Source organism: Macaca fascicularis, chromosome 4 (assembly GCF_037993035.2).
Source record: "Macaca fascicularis isolate 582-1 chromosome 4, T2T-MFA8v1.1".
Lineage (NCBI taxonomy): Eukaryota > Metazoa > Chordata > Mammalia > Primates > Cercopithecidae > Macaca > Macaca fascicularis.
The window spans coordinates 104,422,655-104,438,383 of NC_088378.1; the positions used below are offsets into that span (position 1 = coordinate 104,422,655).

The following is a 15,729-nucleotide window of genomic DNA, read 5'->3' on the forward strand; positions in this document are numbered from 1 at the left end:
GCTATTTAAAACAAGATGTATAATTTTCTAATACAAAACAATTAAAACAGAAAACCCTGTCTTATGGAAAATTTCAAACAAATCAAAAAATAGTATAAAATACCCCACATACATACCTCTGAACTTCAACAATTAACATGTGCCCTTTTTATCAGCACTCACTACCTACCTTGATACTCTATTATTATTTATAGGATATTTTTGTGGTATAATTTATATGCATTAAAATATAAATCTTAGCTGTATGATTTTGACAAATGGATATATGATACAGAACATTTCCATCTACTCAGATGGTTCCCTCATGTCTTCCCAATCCAGCCCAAGTCAATGCCAAGAAAACCACTGTCCTGTCTTTTTTTCATCTTAGTTTTGCCTATTCTATAACTTCATATAAGTAGTATCATACAGTATTCAATTTTTAATGTCTAGCTTTTTTTGCTCAGCATAACGTCCTCTAAATATTCTTTAATGCCAAAGGAAACTAGGACTAAATCTACTCATCAGTAGGAGAGACAGAAGGCATTTGTTCTGGATATTTTAATTGTAAATCATTTACAATTACAGAAGACAATATCTATGAAAATCTGTAATAAAAAAGGATGAACATAAGAAATTATGACCTGTGAAAATACAGACAGAATATGGCCAAATGGAAGGCTAGAGCCAAAGCTGTAAGAGACTACCAAGATTATGGTAGATCTGATAAAAAGGGAAGGAGGAATACAGTGCATTATGCTTCTTTATATGTAAAGTATGGGACTGTTGTGAAGTAACTCATAAGATGAAACCTACTTTGATTAAAGATGGGATTTCTGAAATTCAAATTCTCCTAATTTCTTATATTAATACTGTATATTCTGTCACTGATAAATTCTGAGACAGGTATCTTATGTAAAAGGAAATAAAATCATTTTAATTTTGGATTTATACTACTCACTGAAGTTCCTGGTATGCAATGGCAGCTTCTCTTGGATGCTCAAAACAAAAGAATGCCTCAGAAAATCTGCGTACCTAAAAAATTCCAAAAGAGAATATTAACAATGTGAGATATTTAAAAAGTCAATCCGGCATCTTATGGTCAGGAGAGAAACAGCCTCCATTAGGCCCTCCATAATCACCTGTCAGAATTAAACTTCCCTTCTCCCTCTTCAGTGTTGCCAAAGCAATGTATTTTTGTACTGCATGAAATAAAATAAATCTGGAAAGCATATATAAATATAAGCTATTATGATTACCACCATAGCCTTTACCACCTTGTTTCTTAAAATAATTATATACATGAATTGTGTCCCCTCCTGAAGTGTAATGTTCTTTAGAATAGAAGCTGTGGGCCAGGCGTGGTGGCTCACACTTGTAATCCCAGCAGTTTGGGAGGCTGAGGCGGATGGATTACCTGAGGTCAAGAGTTCGAGACCAGCCTGGCCAACACGGTGAAACCCCGTCTCTACTAAAAACACAAAACTTAGTGGGGCATGGTGGCAGGAGCCTGTAATCCCAGCTACTCGGGAGGCTGAGGCAGGAGAATCACTTGAACCCAGGAGGCAGGGGTTGCAGTGAGCCGAGATGGCGCCACTGCACTCTAGGCTGGGCGACAAGAGTGAAACTCCGTCTCCAAAAAAAAAAAAAAAAAAGGTTATATTTTGATGACCTTTGCATCCCCCCAAAACATGCAGCTTGGCATATTACAGAATCAAGTACTTGGTAAATACATGTCGAATCTAGCTGAACATTTCTTCCATTGTATTTGTATTTTAACCCTTTCATTTTCAATTATGAAAGGAAAGCTTTGTCAGCTACTGCAGCAAAATTAGGCAACAGTTAGGAGCTGGAAAAGATGTCTTATTTGGACAGTACAGAGAGGAGAAATTATATTACATCTACAATTATTTTCTAAACAAAGTAAGATCTAGGATTCTTTGGTTTTAAATGTCCAACAAATCAGAGACCTATTTTACTTATCATCGATATCTGGCCAGATGAATTTCTGACTTACTAAACTTGCTTCCCTAAGCAGATAAACCTGGGTCTTCAGACAAACAAGTCAATGAGGGAAGTGGGGAAAGAAGATATCAATGAGAAGGATGCGTTCTGTATCTTTACTTTCATATGTGGTCCAAATATTTCTCTTTTTCCTCTCCAACATTAAAGGAAAGATGAGAAAAAATAACAGCCTGTCTGGCTATTAAGATGATTTCCTTTGGGGCTATAAAGCATGAAAAAAACACATCTTTAAGTTATCTGGATTCCTGCAGTTGCAGCTGGACCTAAGAAACTGGCGCTAGCTGCTTTTCCTTCTCTGCCTTAAGTCCCACAATAACGATCATTTCTTGACAGTACTCTACCTCATAGTCTCTATACTGAAAACTTTATTCTCATTCTTTGAATTAAACTACATAAAAACTCAATGTCAAATTGAATGATGAAGAAAAAACAGAAATGTTAGATGATTATTATCTTCATTTAATAGGTGAGGAAACAAAGACACAAACAGGTTAATTATTTGGCCAAGATAACATAGCTAGTAGGCGATAAACCTGTGATTCAAAGATTTGAGAAACTCCAAATCTTGTACTCCAAACCACTTATCTTTTCCTTTCTAAATTAAGACTCCTTGTTATCAGAAATCTTTCCTTTCCTGTATGCACCCAAATGCAGTTCTTTCTAAATTCACTCTCAGCATAATTATCATGCTGTAGCTATTACAAGTAAGGGTATTAACTGTAGTGTGTGGCCATAACTAAGGTATGACTGCCACCTGATGGCAATACAGCTTATTTTCAGGCAAAATTTGACATAGAAAAAAATTTTAAATTTACAAATTTAAACTTCAATTACGGGGAATATATATATTTCTGCTTTGTATATGCATGTATTTTGGCATGCATTTTTTATGTTTATAAAAAATGAATTTTGTGTGCCCAATTAAAAAAGAAACTCATTTGGCAACATCAATTACTCAAAAGCTAGGAGGAAGAAAACAGTCAAGCATTCAAAATAAGTATTTGTTAATGCTTCACAGTTAAATACTCCTGTATCTGTGTTCACTATAATAATGCTGTTCAAATTGCTAACAGTATTTATATTACAATTCTATACATGTGCATTCAGATTAGTTTCTAATTTTGAGTGCAGGGTTTATATCTGATAGATTATCTAATACCTATGCTACCTTGAAAAAAATAAGCACCTTGCAAATGTTTACTGTGCAAATGTTTTTTACGTCCTTGCACTAACTCATAGCAAAATACCATACAATTGTTTCATTACAAAGCTGATTTATACTTACTAGCTGATACAACTGCACTTGGTTTCAGTTATTTGCTTTCCCAATCCACACCACATTAAAAGAGCAAATTAGACAAAGAAAAATGAAGAATTAGCGGTAAGTACACAGGCAGTTACAAGAAATGAGAACGTGGTGAAAAAATATCCGTCCTTAAAAAAAAAAAGCCTAGAATTCCCCTCTAAAAGATCACACAAAATAAATAAAAAATTAATACTTGAGATTTTTTAATGGATATTCCAATATCCTGGCATTTTTAATAACATGGAATACCAGTATATTAAAGTTGAGCACATTAAATAAAATTCATGACAACTAAATCATTATCAAAGGGCTAAAGTATGTTTGGTATAGGCATACCTTGGAGATATTATGGGTTAGGGTCCAGACCACCACAATAAGGTGAATATTGCAATAAAGCAAGTCTTTACATGAATTTTTTCAGTTTCCCAGTGTGTATAAAAGTTATGTTTACGCTATACTGTCGTCTATTAAGTGTGTAACAGCATTATACCTTTTTTAAAAAAGCCAATGTGTATACTTTAAAAATATTTTGTTAAAAATGCTAATGATCATCTGAGCCTTTGACTGGTTTTGCTGCTGGGTGGTCTTGCTTTGATATTGATAGCTGCTCATCAGGGTGGTTGTGGTGGCTATGGCAATTTCTTAAATTACAACAATGAAGTTTGCTGCATCAATTGACTCTCCCTTTCACAAAAGATTTCTCTCTAGCATGTGATGCAGTTTAACAGCATTTTACCCAGAGTAGAACTTCAAAATTGAGTCAATCCTCTTGAACCCTGCCACTGCTTTTTCAACTAAGTTTGTGTAATATTCCAAATCTTTTGTTGTCATTTCAACAATGTTCACAGCATCTTCACCAGTAGATTCTATTTCAAGAAACCACTTTCTCTGTTCACCCATAAGAAGCAACTCTTCATCTATTCAAGTTTGATTATGAGATTGCAGCCATTCAGTCACATCTTCAGGCTCCACTTCTAATTCTAGTTCTCTTGCTATTTCCACCACATCTGCAGTTATTTTTCTCCATTCGTCTTGACCCCCTCACAGTTACCTATGAGGGTTAGAATCAACCTCTTCCAAACTTCTGTTCCTGTTGATATTTTGACCTCCTTCCTTGCATCATGAATGTTCTTAATGGCATCTACAATGGTGATTTTTTTCCAGAAGTTTTCCTTTTGCCCAGATCCACCAGAGGAATCACCATCTAGGGCAGCCATCGCCTTACAAAATGTATTTAAGTAATAAGGCTTGAAAGTCAAAATGACTCATGGATCACATGGGCTGAAGAATAGATCGTTGGGTTAGTCTGCATGGAAACATCATTAATCTCCTTGTATATCTCCATGAGAGATCTTGGCTGAGTAGGTGCAATATTAATGAGCAATAATATTTTGAAAGGAATCTTCTTATTCCTGAACTGTAGGTCTCAACAGTGGGCTTAAAATATTTAGTAAACCATGCTGTAAACAGATGTGGTGTAATCCAGGCCTTGTTGTTAATACAGCAGAATAGATTCAGCATAATTCTCAAGGGTTCTATAATTTAGGAATGGTAAATGAGTATTGGTTTCAACCTCAAGGAACTGGTTACATTAGCTCCTAACAAGAGAGCCAGGCTGCCCTTTAAAGTCATGCACTGACTTCACTTTTCCAGCTATGAAAGCCCTAGATGGCATTTTCTTCTACTAGGCTGTTTTATATCCATTGAAAATCTTTTGTTTAGTGCAGCCACATTCATCTTCTGGAGAACGTGCTGTAGCTTTTCCATCAGAACCTGCTGCCTTACCTCACACTTTTATGTTATGGAGACTTCTTGCCTTAAACCTCAACAACCAATCTCTGCTAGTTTCAAATTTGTCTTCTGTAGCTTCCTTACCTCTCAGCCTTCATAGAATTGAAAAGAGTTAGGACCCCGCTCTGGATTAGGCTTTGGCTTAAGCCACTCTTGTGGCTGGGTTGATCTTCTATCCAGACCACTCAACCCTTTTCCACATCACTACTACGACTGTTTCACTTTCTTATCATTCAATTAGAGAAGCATTTCAATTTCCTTCAATAACTTTTCCTTTGCATTCACAAGTTGGCTAACTGTTTAGTGCAAGAGACCTAGCTTGCAGTCTATCTTGGCTTTCAACATGCCTTCCTCCCTAAGCTTAATCATCTTGAGCTTTTGATTTAAACTGAGAAACTTGCAACTTTTCCTCTCACTTCAACACTCAGAGATCATTGCATATTAACAGACCTAATTTAAATATTGCTGTGGAGACCCAAGTAGAGGAAGAGAGATGAAGGGAATGCCAGTTGGTGAAACAGTCAGAACGAACACAACATGTATTAAGCTCACTGTCATATATTGACACTACTGTGGTGCTTCAAAACAATTCCAATAGTAACATCAAAGATTATGGTTAGAATATTTAAAGAAAAAAAATTACCCATTAAAGATCACACTACTGGCTGGGCACGGGGGCTCATGCTTGTAATCCCACCACTTTGGGAGGTCGAGGCAGGTGGATCACCTGAGGGGAGGAGTTAAGAGACTAGCCTGACCAACATGGTCAAATCCTGTCTCTACCAAAAATACAAAAATTAGTCGGGCATGGTGACAGGTGCCTGTAATCCCAGCTACTTGAGAGGCTGAGGCAGGAGAATCGCTTGAACCAGTTGGGGGGGCAGAGGTTAGAGTGAGCCAAGATTGTGTCATTGTACTCTAGCCTGGGTGACAAGAGTGAAACTCCATTTCAAAAAAAAAAAAAAGAAAAAAAGAAAGAAAATGATGTGCATGCCACCATGCCTGGCTAATACTTGTATTTTTCATAGAGATGGGGTTTCCCCATCTTGCCTAGGCTGGTCTTGAACTCCTGGGCTCAAGTGATCCACCCACCTCAGCCCCCAAAATGTTAGCATTATTGGTGTGGGCTACCACCCCCCACTTAGACAGATTTATTTACTGGAAGTGCTAGACATGATTTGTATATATACACATAAAAGCGATAAAATATTTTGTTTATGCTTATAGTCAAACTGGAAGTCTGCCTAAACCTTGCAAAATATAAAAGTATCAAATTATATACCATAAATAAGCAATATGTTCCCAGAAAGTACTTTTATTTAGAAAATACACATTCACATAGTTATACTCAAAGAATATCAGATCAAGTAGTTTAAGCAATAAATATCTCTTCTTAAAAATGCAAACTTCATAATGTTTTGAGTAAGTAACACATCATTGTAAAGAGATTCTTTAAGCGGAAAAGAATGGCTATACAAGCTATTCCTAACTTTTTCCCTCTACTAGAATATAAGTTTCACCAATGCTATTGAGAATACTATTTTATGATATTAAAATCTCAATAAAAGCTAACAAGAATTCACTGACACTCTGGTTTCCTTACTGGGGGGTAATGGGTACACATTAGAATCTAGGATCCTGCTAATCCATATAGCAGCTTTAAAGCATAAATTTCAAAAACATGCTCCTTCCACAGGCAGATGCAACTGGACTCCAAGGAGGATAGGCCAAATTTCAGCTCCCACTGTTTCTAGCGTAGTTCTTCAGGGAATACCCTAACCCCGTTAATCACTTGGAGAACTTTTTAAAAAGTTTCCTAGGTCTGGACCTCATTCAGCACTGATCTTTTTTTAAAGTTCCCCAGGTAATTCAAATGTACAGCCGGGGCTGAAAACTTCTATTTTAATGTCAACTGAGACCACGAGAGTAGAACTTACCCTCTTCCTTCTGAAAACAACTGTAAAATTGGTTAAAATACATGAAGCAAGTTTTTCAAGCACTGAGGAACAAGCACTAGACAGGCGAAGCATCAGGAAAATATAATGTGCAATCAAGAGATAAAATCAGCCAATAGACAGACACCAAGATAATTGAGATGTCTGAATAAGTAGGCAATTTTTTAAAAAGTTACTTTATTTTTTTTTTTTTACAGCAGTTTTAGGTTTACAGAAAAACTGATCAGAAAGTATGAAGAGTTTCCATATTGCCCTTCCTCCCCCCACCACCCATCCAGCTTTCCCTGTTATTTACATCTTGTGTTACTATGGTACATTTGTTTCAACAGATGAACCAATATTAATATATCATTATTAAAGTCCATTATTTACATTAAGGTTCACTCCTGGTGTGGTACATGGGGTTTGAAAAATATATAATGACATGTATATACCATTACAGTTTCATACAGAATATTTTTACTGCCCCCCAAATCCCCTGTGCTCTACCTACCTGTCCCTCCCAGTCCCCCAGAGCCCCGACAACGCAGATCTTTTTGCTGTCACCATAGTTTTTCTTTTTCCAGAATGTCGTATAGTTGAAATCATACAGTATATGTAGATTTTTCAAGCTGGCTTCTTTCAGCCTGCATTATGCTTTCAAGGTTCCTCTATGTCTTTTCACGACTTCACTGATCATTTCTTTTTATTGCTAAATAACATTCCATTGTATGAATGGACAACAGTTTGTTTATCCAGTTACCTATTGAAGGACATCTTGGTTGCTTCCAAGTTTTGACAATTATGAATAAAGCTGCTTTATGTGGAGGTTTTTCTGTGGACATAAATTTTCAATTCATTTGGGTAAACACCAAGGGGTGTGATAGCTGGATTATATGATAAGAATATGTTCAGTTTTGTAAGAAACTACCAAAGTGTCTTCCAAAGTGGCCATCCTATTTTGTGTTCCTACCAGGAATGAATGGGAGTTCCTGTTGCTCCACATCTTGCCAACATTTGCTGTTGTCAGTGTTTTGGATTATAGCCATTCTTACAGGTATACAGTGGTTATCTTGTTTTAATTTGTAATTCTCTAATAACATATAATAATGGATATTTTATTTCCCCCATATAGAAGGCTAGAGTTGGATATTTCTCTTCCCCCCAGGTCAATGAGGCTCTGGTAAGATAGTTTCTACTGAAGCACATTTTGTTAAGGACAGAATGATCTGGATGTATTTCAAAATGGCTACATTCCCTCCCCACCATCTGGAAGTATGTGGGGCTTTTCTGCAATTTTCATTGAAAGAACCTGGGAGGGCTCTTGGAAGTGAAAATCATGAAAGTATGGGATCCCCTAAGAACCCCCTTCACCCCTGCCAGGAGTTTTTAACTCATCTGTCCATACTGAGTCTCCAAGAATTCATCAATTATAAGTTTTCCTATTGCAGGACTGGCTACAGTGGTGATTTCTGTTCATGGGTTTTTGTTCTTTTTTTTTTTTTTTTGAGACGGAGTCTCGCTCTGTCTCCCAGGCTGGAGTGCAGTGGCCGGGTCTCAGCTCACTGCAAGCTCCGCCTCCCGGGTTCCCGCCATTCTCCTGCCTCAGCCTCCCGAGTAGCTGGGACTACAGGTGCCCACCACCTCGCCCGGCTAGTTTTTTGTATTTTTTTAGTAGAGACGGGGTTTCACCGTGTTAGCCAGGATGGTCTCGATCTCCCGACCTCGTGATCCGCCCGTCTCGGCCTCCCAAAGTGCTGGGATTACAGGCTTGAGCCACCGCGCCCGGCCGTGTTTTTGTTCTATTAAGATGGAATTCTCTGTAACTGGCTATCTGACTCACCAATTTTGGGGACAGGAATTTGCCTGTGACCTTAATTCTCTGATAAATCTAAGAAGAGTTGTTGATTTTTCAGTTCGTTCAGCTTTCTTCTGGTTAGGATGGGAGTAACAACTTCCAAAGCTCTTACATGCTGGATCAGAAACTAGAATTCTAAGCAAGCACTTTTAAACAATGATTATAAATTGCCCAGTGACTGAAAGAAGCTGGTCATAAACAGTAAACAGACAGGGCTTCTCAGCATAAAAATGGAACTATTACACATGAAGACAACCAAATGGAAATTTAAGAAGTTAAATACATAATATCTGAAATGAAATTTTACTAGATGAGATTAAGAGCAGATTAGTTGCTACAGAAAAGAGTTAATTAATTTGAAGACAGAATAACAGAAATTATTCCGTCTGAAGAGCACAGATGATAAACTGCTGAAAAACAAGAGTATCAAAATGATATGACATACATATAGTTAGAGTACCAGAGGGAGAAGAGAGGGAAAGAAATGGGGCAGAAAATATATCTGAAGATATAATAGCAAATTTCTTTAAAACTGGTAAAAATAACCTAGAGTCCCAAGGATGTCAGCAAATCCTAAGCAAGATAAATACAAAAAACCAAACAACAAAAACAACAAAACTCCAACAAGGCATATCATAGTCAAACTGCTGGAAAACAAAGACAAGGTGAAAAATCCTAAAGGCAGCCAGAGGGGAAAAATAGTATAAATAACTGAGTATAAATAATAGTATAAACTACAGAGATAGTATAAACAATAGTATAAACTACAAAGTTTAATCAGACTACAGAGGCCAGAAGATAATGGTACTTTTTAAAGTACTCAAACAGAGGGGGGAATCTGTCAATCCAAGGTTAAACAATGCTATCGACCAACTTGAGCTGACTGAGATTTATAGAATACTCTACCTAAAAAATTTAGCAAAGCAATACAGTAAAAGGTCAATATGCAAAAATCAATTATACTTCTATATCCTAGTAGCATCTATTTGGAAAATAAAATTTTAAAACCATTTATAATAGTATCAGATAATATAAAATGCTTATGAGTAAACTTAAGGCATAAAAACTACAAAAGCAGATTTTAGAGAAATTGAAGGTCTAAATAAATGGGGAGCTAAATAGAAAGCTATATCATGCTCACAAATTGTCTGAATCAATATGGTTAAAGAGGTAATTGTCCCTAAATTGATCTATAGATTTTACTTAATGTAAACTGAAATTCCAAGAGGATTAAAAAAATAGAGAAACTGACATGATTTAAAATTTTCTTTGGAGGAAAGGTTTTCCAATAAAAGCCAGCAAGACGAATTCTAAAAGAGCTGTTAACACTTGATTTAAAATTTATACAGAATTGCAAGAGATCTAGAATAGCCAAAACAATCTCAAAAAAGAAGAAAACCTTGGAGGACTTAGGCCATTACCTGGCTGCAAGACTTAGTATAATATTACAACAATAAAGTTAGCATGGTATTTATTAACACAGAGATGCACAACAGGCCAATGGAACAGGAAAAAAGGTGAAGAAATAGACTCATGCTTATTAGTCAATTGATTTTCAACAAAGATTTTAAGGCAATTCAATAGAGAAAGAAAAATCTTTTCAATAAATGATGCCAAAAACCTGAACAGAAAAAAAAAAAAAAAGAAAAAGAATCTTGACCCGTACACCTCATACCAAATTAAAAAATTAATTCAAGATGACCCATGGTCCTAAATGTAAGATCTATAATTCCAATGCTCTCTAAAATAAATACAAAATAATATTTTTCACGACTTGGGCAAAGATTTTTTAGGACACAAAAGCACTAAACATAAAAGAAAAAAAAAGATAAATTGTACTTAGTCTCATCAAAATATATCACTGAGAAAATGAAAATATAAACCTCAGACTAGGAGAATTTAATAAATATGTTTGACAATGGACCTGTAACTAGAATATATATAAATATTCTTAATAAGTCAGTAATAAAAGGCAACCTAATTTAACATTTTGCAAAACTAAAGTCATAACAAAACCCTCAATACCAGGAGTCAGCAGAGAAATGCAAAATAAAACCATAATGAAATTCCACTTTACCCCTACTATAGTAGGTAAAGACTAATGACACCAAACAATACAAGCATGTGGAAAAACTGAAACTCTCATACATTAATGTTAGGAGTTTAAAACTGTATAGCCATTTTGGGAAAAAAAATATTTTTATTAAGTTAAAGATAAATCTACCCAATGACTAAGCAATTTTACTCCTATGTATGTAAGCAATAGAAATAAAAACCTATGTTCACAAAAAAGATCTATAGAAGAATGTTCATAGCATCTTTATTCAGAATAGTCAAGAGGAACAGATAAATGAATTCTGGTATATGACACCATAAAATACTCCTCGACAATAAAGAGAAATGAACTACAAATATATACAACAACATGGACTAATCTAAAAGAAATTATGTTGAATGAAGCAAATGAAAATTCTATTTCTAATCAAGACAGTAGTTGCTTACGGGGTGTAGGAACTGACCGAAAAGCAGCACAAAGTCATTTTGTGAAGTAATGAAATAATTTTCTTGAAGTATTGAGTAGTTTTCAAAATACGTTACAATGATAATTCAATAAGTTCATACAGCCATGCTCCACATAATGACGTTTAAGACAATGATGGATCGCATAAAGGATGATCTTTCCTAAAATTATAATACCATATTTTTACTGTACTTTTTCTATGTTTAGATAGGCTTGGATACACAAATACCACTGTGTTGCAACTGCCTACAGTATTCAGTACAGTCACATGCTATACAGGTTTGTAGTATAGGAGCAACAGGCTGTATACTATCTAGTGTAGCAGACTATACTATCTAGCTTTGGGTAGTATACTCTATGATGTTCACACAATGATGAAATCACCTAACAATGCATTTTCCAGAAAGTATCCTAATCATTAAGTAACACAAGACTGTATAAGTGTTTATACAACCTAGATCTCCTGAATATAAAGTTTCTGGGCTTTAGTCTCTCTGAGGACTCTCAATTTTTAAAAAACATCAAATATATCCTGATATCAAGCATGAGAATCTATGGTAACATAGATATACACTAATTAAATTGAGATTAGAAATCCTTTTCTCTCCCCCTTACCATGTGGATCTTTTCCATTGCATGTAATAATTATTCCAAGAAAACTGTATTAGTAGCAGTTATAAGCACAATACTTTCTCTTAAGGGTTAAGTTATATCTTTAAAATTTTTTATTATGAAGATAACTGCTAAATATATTTATCTTAATTTACAGGATTTCTTTTAATGGGGGAAAAAAAATTTAAGATTTTTCCTGCTGCCCTGATGTCCCGTGCACCAAAGAATATTACCAAGAGGGTTAAAAAGCAACTCACAGAATACAGAAAAACATTCGCAAATTATGTATCAGATAAGGGCCTAGTTACCAGAATATATAAATAACTAAAACTCAACAACAAAAAGACAAACGACCCAATTAAAATATGGGGAAAGGACCTGAATATACATTTCTATAAAGGAGATACATGAATGGTCAATAAGCATATGAAAAGGTGTCCAAGGTCACTAGTCATTAGGGTACTGCAAATCAAAGCTACAATGAAAATATCATCTCCCCCTTACTAGGTTGGCCATGACAAAAACCCTAAAACAAAAAGCAGAATATAACAAGTGTTTCTGAGTATATGAAGAAATTAGAATCCTTGTACATTGCTGGTGGGAATGTAAGGTGGTGCAGCTGCTGTGGAAAACAGTGAGGATGTTCCTCAAAAAGTTAAACATAGAATTATCATATGACTCAGCAATTCCACTCCTAGGTATATACCCCAAATAACTAAAAACAGGTATTCAAACAAATATTTGTATACAAATTTTCATACCAGCAACTATTTACAGTAGTCAATAGGTAGAAAGAACTCAAATGTTTATCAATGGACAAACATATAAAATAATGTAGTATACCCATACAGTGGAATTCTGCTACAAAAATAAATCATTATATAATACCACACATCTACAGCCATCTGATCTTTGACAAACCTGAGAAAAACAAGAAATGGGGAAAGGATTCCCTATTTAATAAATGGTGCTGGGAAAATTGGCTAGCCATAAGTACAAAGCTGAAACTGGATCCTTTCCTTACTCCTCACACAAAAATTAATTCAAGATGGATTAGAGACTTAAATGTTAGACCCAATACCATAAAAACCCTAGAAGAAAACCCAGGTAATACCATTCAGGACATAGGCATGGGCAAGGACTTCATGTCTAAAACACCAAAAGCAATGGCAACAAAAGCCAAAATTGACAAATGAGATCTAATTAAACTAAAGAGCTTCTGCACAGCAAAAGAAACTACCATCGGAGTGAACAGGCAACCTACAGAATGGGAGAAAATTTTTGCAATCTACTCATCTGACAAAGGGCTAATATCCAGAACCTACAAAGAACTTAAACAAATTTATAAGAAAAAAACAAACAACCCCATCAAAAAGTGGGCAAAGGATATGAACAGACATTTCTCAAAAGAAGACATTCATGCAGCCAACAGACACATGAAAAAATGCTCGTCATCACTGGCCATCAGAGAAATGCAAATCAAAACCACAATGAGATACCATCTCACACCAGTTAGAATGGCAATCATTAAAAAGTCAGGAAACAACAGGTGCTGGAGAGGATGTGGAGAAATAGGACTCTTTTACACTGTTGGTGGGATTGTAAACTAGTTCAACCATTATGGAAAACAGTATGGCGATTCCTCCAGGATCTAGAACTAGAAGTACCATATGACCCAGCCATCCCATTACTGGGTATATACCTAAAGGATTATAAATCATGCTGCTATAAAGACACATGCACACATATGTTCATTGCGGCACTATTCACAATAGGAAAGACTTGGAATCAACCCAAATGTCCATCAGTGACAGACTGGATTAAGAAAATGTGGCACATATACACCATGGAATACTATGCAGCCATAAAAAAGGATGAGTTTGTGTCCTTTGTAGGGACATGGATGCAGCTGGAAACCATCATTCTCAGCAAACTATCGCAAGAACAGAAAACCAAATACCGCATGTTCTCACTCATAGGTGGGAACTGAACAATGAGATCACTTGGACTCGGGAAGGGGAACATCACACACCGGGGCCTATTATGGGGAGGAGGAGGGGGGAGGGATTGCATTGGGAGTTATACCTGATGTAAATGACGAGCTGATGGGTGCTGACGAGTTGATGGGTGCAGCACATCAACATGGCACAAGTATACATACGTAACAAACCAGCATGTTGTTTACATGTACCCCAGAACTTAAAGTATAATAAAAAAGAAATCATTATATGGATACATGTAAAACATGGATGAAACTTGGTACATTATTCTATGTGAAACAAACCAGATACAAAATGTTGTATGATTACATTTATATGAAACATCCAAGATCAGTAAATGAGACTAACCCTTGCCAGGGAATGGGGAAAGGGGACATGGGAGTGATTCCTTACTGTGTACAGGGTTTCCTTTTGGAGTGATGCAAATGTCTTGAAATAAGACAGAGGTGATGGTTACACAACACTGTGACTATATTAAATGCCACTGAATTGTACACATTAAAATTGTTAACGGTTAATTTGTGTTACATAAAATCTGTTACACTCAAAATTTGTTATCCCCGCCCTCCCCAACAAAATTACACTTTAGACACAGTTACCTATATGTGTCATATTACGTAACATCTATGCCTTTGAATCTTCTACTTTGGTGGTGCTGTCAACAAACGTTTTGATTTCCTAGCTATTAGACCATTGGCAGCATACTTAGTGTTCTACAGTATTTTTTTTATGATTAATTCCAGTGAATACAGCAAATGGCATGTTCTCTAATTCAATTGGAAAAAAATCCAAAACTATATTTTATACCACCAAGTTGATACTGAAAACTACGTTTGAGATTGTATTTCTCTTTGCTTGTAAAACATAAACAGTATAGCAAACCAGCATCATAATAAATGGTATTCTAATGTTACAAGTTTGTACTACTATTTTGTTTGAAGTCTTAACTTACATTTCATTTTTAATATTTTGCAAATTCATGGGAAAGAGATGAAATGTAGAAATATCAGGTCTGCATCTACTGCTTGGGTTCCCATCCAGTCACTACCATGTACAAGTCATGCAACTTTGGCTGTTATTTCACCTTTCTATAACCTCAATATTTCTTTTATAAAATGGGAATGACAAAGTATTTACTTCATGAGATTGTACTGATGATTAAATGAGTTAACATTTATAAAGCAATTAGTGCCTTACACAGATAATAACTGCTATACACATGTTTATTCAGTAAAAATACAAATAAATTACTATGGTCCATCTATAAACATTCTGTGGGAAAAACAAACAAACAAAACTTTTCATTTCCAAGAGCACAATATAGTTTATCCATCTATGAAGGTCTCCTTTCAATTTTTAGATGAATTCTTAGGCTTACAGGCAGTGGTCCTGGAAGAATTACCGTAATTTCAATAAAGTATTAGTAACAAACCTGTTGCTATGAACTCAAAAACATAAACAGGCGGCCGGGTGCGGTGGCTCAAGCCTGTAATCCCAGCACTTTGGGAGGCCGAGACGGGCGGATCACGAGGTCAGGAGATCGAGACCATCCTGGCTAACATGGTGAAACCCCGTCTCTACTAAAAAATACAAAAAAATAGCCGGGCGAGGTGGCGGGCGCCTGTAGTCCCAGCTACTCGGGAGGCTGAGGCAGGAGAATGGCGTGAACCCAGGAGGCAGAGCTTGCAGTGAGCCGATATCCG

At 35.9% G+C, this 15,729-nt stretch overlaps 1 protein-coding gene and 1 pseudogene across 21 annotated transcripts in view; both read right to left on the reverse strand.

Annotated features, from left to right (window-relative positions):
• Positions 1-15,729, reverse strand: part of FAM135A (family with sequence similarity 135 member A) — a 134,106-nt gene that overhangs the window by 37,745 nt on the left and 80,632 nt on the right. For all 21 annotated transcript variants that reach the window (XM_074037700.1, XM_045391098.3, XM_074037697.1 and 18 more), the window contains one exon: positions 941-1,014. In XM_074037700.1, coding sequence (XP_073893801.1) covers positions 941-1,014 — 74 coding nt within the window. The remainder of the gene's footprint in view (positions 1-940; positions 1,015-15,729) is intronic.
• Positions 10,170-10,224, reverse strand: LOC123573210 (U7 small nuclear RNA; annotated as a pseudogene).